The 8263-nt window shown below is 63.7% G+C and overlaps 2 protein-coding genes across 24 annotated transcripts in view; one reads left to right on the forward strand and one right to left on the reverse strand.

The window, feature by feature from the left end:
* Window positions 1-1262, forward strand: part of BCAS3 (BCAS3 microtubule associated cell migration factor) — a 591271-nt gene extending 590009 nt beyond the window's left edge. For all 7 annotated transcript variants that reach the window (XM_077852358.1, XM_077852357.1, XM_077852362.1 and 4 more), the window contains one exon: window positions 451-1262. In XM_077852358.1, the coding sequence (XP_077708484.1) occupies window positions 451-487 (37 nt within the window). In that variant the 3' untranslated portion in view covers window positions 488-1262. The remainder of the gene's footprint in view (window positions 1-450) is intronic.
* LOC144286196 (uncharacterized) overlaps window positions 1-8263 on the reverse strand; it is a 99756-nt gene that overhangs the window by 91015 nt on the left and 478 nt on the right. For 13 of the 17 annotated variants that reach the window (XR_013354277.1, XR_013354272.1, XR_013354270.1 and 10 more), the window contains exon 1: window positions 7646-8000. The exons of 2 other annotated variants lie outside the window; for them this stretch is intronic. The gene's annotated coding sequence lies outside the window, so the exon portion shown is untranslated. Of the gene's footprint in view, window positions 1-7411; window positions 7535-7645; window positions 8001-8263 lie in introns of those variants that run through there. 2 more of the 17 variants (XR_013354276.1, XR_013354271.1) reach the window with 1 other exon arrangement.

An 8263-nucleotide genomic window follows, 5' to 3' on the forward strand; every position in this document is an offset into this window, starting at 1 on the left:
GCTGGGGAGGGGAGGCAGGGACCGATCGGGGCAGGGGAGCCGCAGTCCTTGCCGTGTTCTGGCTTTCCTCCCACCTGACCCGTAGCCCAGGACAGAGCCACTTACAGAACTGGGGAGCATGCTGGCTGAGCAGGAGTGTGCGTGCAGGTGTGGGCGCGTGTCCCATGTGTGGCGATGTGGTCCAGACAGATGAGCAGGGCGGCCAGGCTTCTGGCCTGACGGGGTTCCCACAATGAGGGAAAAACTAAAACTGGACTCTGCCAGCCAAGGGAGCTTCTCCCTCCTTCGGCTGAACTCCCTGTGAGCGGAGCTGCTGCCTGGCCCATCCGGGGAGCAGGTGGGAATCCCCCCTGTGGAAGGGGCCTCCAGGCAGACAGCCCAGCCCAGGGTGTGTCCCACCCCCTACAGACCCCACTCTGACCAGGCCTGGTCCTCTCCTCTGTCTTGCAGAACTACAGCGAGAGGGAAGCATCGAGACTCTGAGTAACAGCTCAGGTTCTACCAGCGGCAGCATCCCAAGAAACTTCGATGGCTACCGATCTCCACTGCCCACCAACGAGAGTCAGCCCCTCAGCCTCTTCCCTACCGGCTTCCCGTAGTACCAGCAACCTGCCTCTGACTGGCCGGCCCACTCACCTGCTGGAGGGAGGGGGAGAAGCCCCCCTCTTGGTCCTACCCTTCGGTCTCTGCTCCTCTTTCACTGACCGCCTTCCCCAAGCTTAGTGACAACAGCCGCCCACCCTCCCTGGATGGAGAAGAGACCCTTCTCCCAAGCACCTTGGCACACTCTGACCTCTGTCGCCCCCCCACCCTTGGTGGGGCTGTGGCTGAAGGAGACTGCAGAAGCTCCGTCCCCTCCTCCGTTTGCACATGATGTCCTGCATCGGATCCGCTTTTGTATTTTCTAACCATCCCCAAAGGGGGCCTGGAAGGGGAGACAGTGGTTGGCCCGGCTGGGCATGCTGACCCTGAGCGGACAGCCCCAGCCCACTCTTGGCTATGAGATGCACTGCCCAGTTTCCCTTGGCCAATCTGCTGGCGTGGGGTAAACTGAGGCCCAGAGTATTAGGGAAGGAGGAAGGAAGGAGAAGCACCCCCTTCCTCTTTTCTTTCCCCTTTGGTTCATGGGGAGGATTTGTCTTTCTTGTCTGTAAGCCCTTTTACCCTGGTCCTGTACTGTCCAGTGAAGGAAACCGTGGTTACTAAGGCCCTGTCAAAAAGTGCACGTCTTGTCCAATAAATCACGCTACAATTGGTGTCCATCCCTGCGTTGCTGGGGTCAGGGTCCTCTCCAAGCACCAAGCAGAGTCCTGTGGACCTGACCATGTGTCGCTGCTCCCAACACACCCTGCCTCGACATGAGCAACTGATTGGAGAGTCAGTGAGGGGGTAGGACGGAGAAGGAGAATGTTTGCTCTGCAATTTGGGTTGGGCCTGATTTAAATCCATTCTCCAAACCTCTTGTGGATTACCAGAGCCAGTGAGTTCTGGAGGCACCACACAGGCCAGGAGCCCCCCTGGCTGCAGTAGTCAGGGCCAGTCAGGTCCTTGACCTGTGCTAGGAGTGCTGCTGGGGGAAGGAGAGCCTCAGGAAGGCTCTAGCCTTCTCTTTGGGGCAGGCACCTTGTAATTGCTTCTTTTCCAACTCAGAAGGAGGAAGGATGGTCAGGGGCAGGTAGGTCTCGTGAAACCTGGCTGGAACCTTGGATGACAGGTTCCTGATTTTGTGCTCCCACCCCTTCCCAATTCTGGACCTGAAGTGGATGGCAGGAGGAGGAGCCAGAAACAGGAGGTGCAAAAAGGGGTGTTGAGCAGGAAGGAGACTAATGCTAGCCCCAGTTCCCCATCTTTCCCAAGAACCCAGAGAGGCCTGGGAGGATTGATGGAAACCCACTGAGCCAGGGGTGGTTTGGGGGAAGTTTAATGTAACAGCCACAGACAAGTTGAGTTCACAAGCAGGGATTCCCATGTAACCATCCAGCTGCAGCTGGAGCAGCTCCCTTCACATGCACCCCATGACACCTGAGAAGGGATTTCGTCTTCAGTTCCCACCACCTGGTCAGTTGGGCTTATGGGGAGAAGCGGGACCTGCATCACACTGGGCTCTGCAGGCTGAGTAGATGGCCTTACACAGATGGGGTGCCTGACGCCAGTCCCTCCTGTCTGGGGACCTGCGATTGCCATGAGGAATCACATGCCAGAGCGAAGCACGCAGGGAACATAGGTCTGGGCATGGCCACTGGGGCTGCCAGACTAGCAGCAGCTTTGCCCCATTTCAGCTCAACCAGAGACGTTGCTGTGCCCCAGCCCCCAGCCAGAGCAGTGTTTCATTCAAAAAGAGACAGGGAGAGGAATACCACCAGGCTGCCTATGCGTATTGCCGATGGCCCGGCTCCCTGGGGATGGGTCCAGAGCTCTAGGAAAGGTGAGCCCCTCTGAATCCACGTGGGGTCATGGATGGGGCAAAGATGGAGAGCCAGGAGCTGTCTCCGGCCATGCAGGCAACTGGCTGGCAGCTTAGAGTCAGGAGTCCTCCCTGGCTCAGCCCTTTCCCTCCAGGGGGTGCAAAACATCTGTGGCCTCCTCCAGTCAGGGAAAGTTGTGGGTGTAGGGCTGGACTTGCCGGCTGAGCTTGCAGGACAATCTGGTTATTCATCTGCTCACAGCCAGGGCAAGTCTTGAGTATGTGGGGGAAGGGGGAGGATAAGAAAGGCTAGATAAGCTGGCCCCACAGCGGCTGCCACAGAGCTCGGGTTATCAGAGAGGCCTTGGGCCTGGCCCCTGGCTAATTGGGGAGGTTATAGATGCTGCCACAGCCTGTAATCAGCTGGAAGTGAGATCTGGGCCCCTGGGCAGGGGACCTTACTGCCCACTGGCCATGGAGCAGCCAGCCTCCTAGCCTCCAGAGATAACACCAAGGGCAGCCTCTACCTCACCAGCACCCCCCCACCCCAGAAGCCCAGACGACCTCCATGATGGCATCACCTAGGAGGCCATCAGAACACGCATCTAATTGTGGCCTGACCGAGTGACCTTGAGGAAGCCATGTGATCTCCCTGATTCTCCAGTGCTACCCGCTCAACGGGCAAATTACCACGGACTTTCTCTCAGTTTGATGGAGGAAAAAAATATCTTCATGGTCTGTGAGGAGACTGATGGGAGCTGGGGTGGCAGCTCAAGGAGCGAGGGCACTGGCTGGGATTGATTCGAGAAAAGGCCCAGTGGTCCCAAGGCAAATCCAGGCACACAAGCACTCTGTCAACAGGAGTATCCGCTCTGGAAGCCAGCAGAGGCCAGAGCAGGCAGCTGCCAGGCTGGGGTTGGAAATGGTTTCTCAAGTGCTGATTTTTCTGATTTTCACAGATCAGAGAATTTCTAAACTAGAAAGTACTTAAAAGAGTACTGCTTGGTCTTGATTTTGCAGATGAAAAGCCCGAGCCCCAGAGAAGGCCTGGGCCTTGCCCCAGGTTACAAAGTCTGCACACAGCTATCTGACCTCTGTCTGCTCCTTGCTGCCTCATACGCCCCAGCCCGGCCCCTTAGAGGGCCGGACTCTCTGTTGACACCCCTGTCCTGCACCACCACGCAATCCAAGACTCTGATCCCACTCATCTCCATCCCTGATCCCTAAGAGCTTCCAGGCCCAGCCCCTGACTGACTCTGAGGCTGCTCCCTGTCCCTGTGTGACTTGGAAAGGCAGTCCCCTCCTGCAGACCTAGAGCCAGAAACTCTAAGGGCAGAAGAAAGAGAGCATCTTGTCTGTCTTGTATGCAAAGCAAGAGCCCAGCCTAAGGGTGGGGCCCTGAAGTCTCACTGTCACCCTGCTGGGGAAGTAGGGGTAGCCATCAGGACAGCAGTGACATCAGCAGCTTCTAAGGAGGGGATGCCACCAAGGTCCCATCCCAGCTCTGCCCCTGGTAGCTGTGTGGCCTTGGGTAAATAACCGCACCTCTGGGCATCAGGGTCCTCACCTGTAAAATAGGGGGAAAGGTGCACGCCCAGCCAAGAAGAGCCACCAGGCTGAAGCAAGCAAAGAGGAAGTTACCGGTTAAAAAGGCAAAGGGTTGGTGTGAGGCCAGGGGGCTGACCGGACCAGCCAGGTAGCTCTACCTCGGGAGAGAGAGGGCAGGTACGACCCCGCTGGCACCCGGACTATGGGGATGGGGGGTGGGCGACGGTGCTCCAGGAATTCCCCGGGCCCCCCGCCCCCCCTCCCCTCCCTGCGAAAGCCTTTTCGAGCGGGAATCCAGATCCTGGTGAGCGCGCAGGCCAGCCCCGCCCCTCCCCCAGGTGGGCTGGTCTTTGGGGTCCTTTAAGCGATTTGCCCCCCTTCTCGGGCCCCACAGCAGCCTGGCCTGTTGGCGCCGCCGTGATCCCGAGCACCCACACCCACCATTTCACTACCGTGCACGTCTACGCACTCGCAGACTCGTTCACAGACGTACACCTCACTTTTGCCGACCCCTGCTCCCAAGCGGACCCAGACTCCAGAGCCGCTAACAGTCGAGCTCCCAGGGTCACAGGGTCCCCAGAACTCTGGTCCCAAGGCGGGAGGGGACGCTCCCTCGGTTGCCGGCCGGACGGCCCTCGCCCTCGCCCTCGCCCTCGCCCTCGCCCTCGGGTGTAAAGCGACCCCCTTCAAAGGCCAGGTCTGTCCCGAGCCGGAGCGGCCAGGAGTGGCCTCGCCTTCGCCCGGAAGGCCACCGGGGCCTGGGCCACACAGGCCGCGTCTGCCCAGGCACTTCCCGGGACCTCGCCGGGGAGGGGCCCCTTCGCCGTTCCTGGCGCGGGGCCGGGCCACGGCGCGGCCGGGAAGAGGTCGAGGCCCCGCTCTCCCCACGCCCCCTACCCCGTCCCGGCCACTGGGCCCGACCCCGCGCGGGGTAATTGGGTCGGGAGGGAGGCGTCGGGCGGGCGGCGACTCGGGGCGACTGCGCGCCTGTCAGCCGCAATTTGTCTAAGTGGACGGGACAGGCCGGGCCGCTGCGGGCCGGGGTCAGCGAGGCCGCGGCCCCCACCCCAGCCAGAGCCGGGCCCGGGGGGAGCCGGGCCGGCCGCTAAGCGGGGCTGGCTGGCGCCAAGACTCCGGGAGGCGCGGGTCCGGCCGGGAAGCGGGGACGCGAGGCAGGTCCGGGTCTTCCCCGCCCACCGCCACCGAGCTGCGAGCTGCGGCCGGGCGCCCGGTGGCACCTCCAGGGCCGTCACACGCACAGGCCACACGCGTCACCGAGCTCAGCCCGGGCACAAGCGCGACAGCGCCCCGATACCCGGCGCACGCCGCCTCCACACCCCTAAGCCGCCCACTCCCAGGCACACAGAGCAGACACCGGCGAGGCCCACCCCGGGGACAGTCCCAACGGCGGCCCTTGACGCCGCGGGTGTTCCGGGCAGCGCAGCCGGCTCGGGACCCAGGCACCCCCGGCCCAGGCCGCCCCCGCCCGACCTCCTTGCTGCGGGAGCGCGGAGGCAGCGAGGGCGCACCGGCACCCGCGGGAGGCCGGGAGGCCGGGAGGCCCGCGCCCGCCCGACGCCGGGGCCGCGGACTGCCTGGGAGAGGGAGGGGCAGCTGAGCGCGCGTCCCCCGCCCGTCTGCGGGGCCCGGCCGATGCGAAGTGACAGGGGCCGGAGCTTTGTTGTGGAGCCTCGGCCGCCTGGCGCCAGCCGCCCCCGCCCGTGCCCTCCCCCCTCCAGCCCCGGGCGGCTTGCGAGGCGCCCCCCGGGGCCTCTTAAAGAGACACGAACTCTCAGCCCCGGGGACCCCCCCTAGAGGCGCCTGTTCCCGGGAAAGGGAAGTAGGGTAGACCCAGATGGGGGAGGGGCCGAGCAGGAGCCAGGAGCCTCAAGGCGCCGCTCTCAGGCCTCCTGAGGCTCCCCTGCGTGGGTTTTCGAGGAGCCAAGGATCTTCCTCGCAGGAGGGTTTGGCTGGGGGCGGGGGGGGGGGGGCGCAGGTTCAGAATCTTGAGAGCGCCTGTAGCAGGACCTCGGGTTGGCTGTGGGACGGAAACGCTGGGCTGACGACAGGGCCCTGGCTGGAAGGAGCCTTCGGCTGCGGGAGGGCAAGTGGGTGGCTTGTGGGAGGGCCGTGGCCAGGTGGGATCGTGGTCCCCCAAATGCAGCCGTGCACCGTCGCTGGGTTTCTCCGGCAAACAACCCAGGCCAACTTGTTCCGAACTCTCCGCGCCTTGGACCCCAGGGCCAGCTACGGACTTTTCCCAGGAAAATGTCCAAACTGCACGCAGTTAGGGTGTACGCACATTCCTGGGAGTACGAAAGTGTACGCGCACGACTCTGCAAACGTATTCACGGATTCCCGGGCCCGGTCCCCGATTCCTGTCTAAGGAAGGCTGCCCTATTATCTGGTCACCTCACCAACTGCGCCAACCTGCCCACACACGTCCCTCCCTGAGGGGCCATAACCCGCCTAAATGGAGCCGGCAGGACTTTGCCTGTGCAAAGCTGCAACGGATCCTGCCCCATCCGCATAGACTGCGCAGCGCGGAGTTGAAGATTCGTTCTGGACAGAGAGGAGGCACTGAGAGAGGAGCGACCCGACAACGAGCAGGGTCGTAAGGAAAAACCCTGTGGGGGCGGCGCTCGTTTGCGAGCCGGGTAAGGGAGCTCAGAGACTGGCTCGGAAAAAAAGTAGAAAAAAGGTCGCGGAGGCCAAACCGCTCCAGCCGGTCCCTAATCCGCACTGCTCCGAGCTCTCCGGCTTTACATGCCAGGTCCAAGTGTGCAGCGACAAGGTGCCCTGTGACTGGGCGTGCACAGTGTACGGGCAGTGTTGCGTGGGTCACTGTCGGATGTGGGCTGCACGCGCCTACCACGGGAGCACAGGGCCCGCGCCGGCCGAACTCAGCCGCACTTCTATAGGTCGTGCGGGCAGGAGTGTCACCCATGTGTGTACTAGGGGGCCCTTCTGGTCCTTCCGAACGCGACCACCGGGAATCAGTCTGAGGGTCAGCGCCCGAGCCCGATTCAAGGCAGGTGTGTGGCCACTTCACTCTGGGCGCTCGCGCCGCACACAGTGAGCACCACACCACACACACGCACACGCACACACGCACACGCGCGCGCACACACCACGGAACGGGGGAAATAGTGAGGCTGCCAAAGAACGAAGGAAGACTGTGGGGGTGGGGATTGGCTTCAACCACAGGTGCGCGCAGACACTCCGACCCCCACGCTCCATACTCCGAACTACTGAACTTGGGAGACAGACGCTCGGGAGACACCGAAACAAACTCTAAGAATGCGGCGGCGAGCGGAGGGACGATGCCGCTGTTGAGGAGGGAGACTTGTGTCTCCGGTACCGGATGCGGCGAAAATTCGTTGAGTCGCGGGTCAAGAATCTGGGAACCGGGATCAGCCCGCGCCGTGCCGCCTGGAGCTCGGTGGAAGATGCGCTCACCTTCCTAGCCCCGAGGACCCGCTCTCTCGGCCGTCGGGGGGCTCGGAGCTGGTCCGGGACGCAGGCAGACACCGCGCTGGGTTCGGGGCTGGCCGGGAACTCCCACGTTTCTCCGGAGTCTTCCTGTGAGGGGCAGGCGCGGGCTAGGGGGGTCCCCGCGTGTCCCGAGCGCAAGGCCGCGTCCCACTCCCGCCCGTGCCGGCCCCACCGGGCTTCTACCACCGCTCCACTCACCGGCTCCCGCCACCTGGGTTCCGCTCCAGGACCTCGGCCGCCCGCGCCTCCCGACTTGCCCGCCCACCGGCCTCTCTCTCCAGCCCCCTCCGGAGTGCAGGGGCCCCGGGCGGCGCCGCGGCCGAGAGCGGGGTCGGAGGCCAAGCTGGGGCGCGGGCCAGAGCGGCCCGGCCGCCGGGCGAGAGGGAGAAGGAGGGCGCCCCCTCTCCGCTCAGGGCCGTGTCAATGCTTTGCACTTGGAGCCGGCGTGCGGCTGGGGGTCCTTCCCCAGGGCCCTGGACCCGGGCGCCCCCCGCCTCAGGCCCTTTCGGCGGGTCGGGTCGGCCCGCCGCGCTCTCCCGTCCCGGCGCAGGCGGCCGCGGCTGCGGGCGGCGGGGTGGGGGCCGGGGCAGGGGGAGGGGTCTCGGGGCCCGCTGGCCCGTCATTGGTTAATATTTTATTCTGTTGACATGTTTTCTTACTGCTGAGGCTTCCGACACCTTCTCCCCGGCCCCCCCTCCCGGCCGGAGCTTGGCTGGAGCTGTCAAAACCCCGCCCCCGGAGACCCACAATTGGTCCAAAAAGCGTAAAATCAGCAATCAAGGGGGGCCTGGCTCGTTAGCGCAGGGGATCCGAGCA

This window comes from Canis aureus, chromosome 16 (assembly GCF_053574225.1).
Source record: "Canis aureus isolate CA01 chromosome 16, VMU_Caureus_v.1.0, whole genome shotgun sequence".
In the NCBI taxonomy this organism is placed as follows: Eukaryota; Metazoa; Chordata; class Mammalia; order Carnivora; family Canidae; genus Canis; species Canis aureus.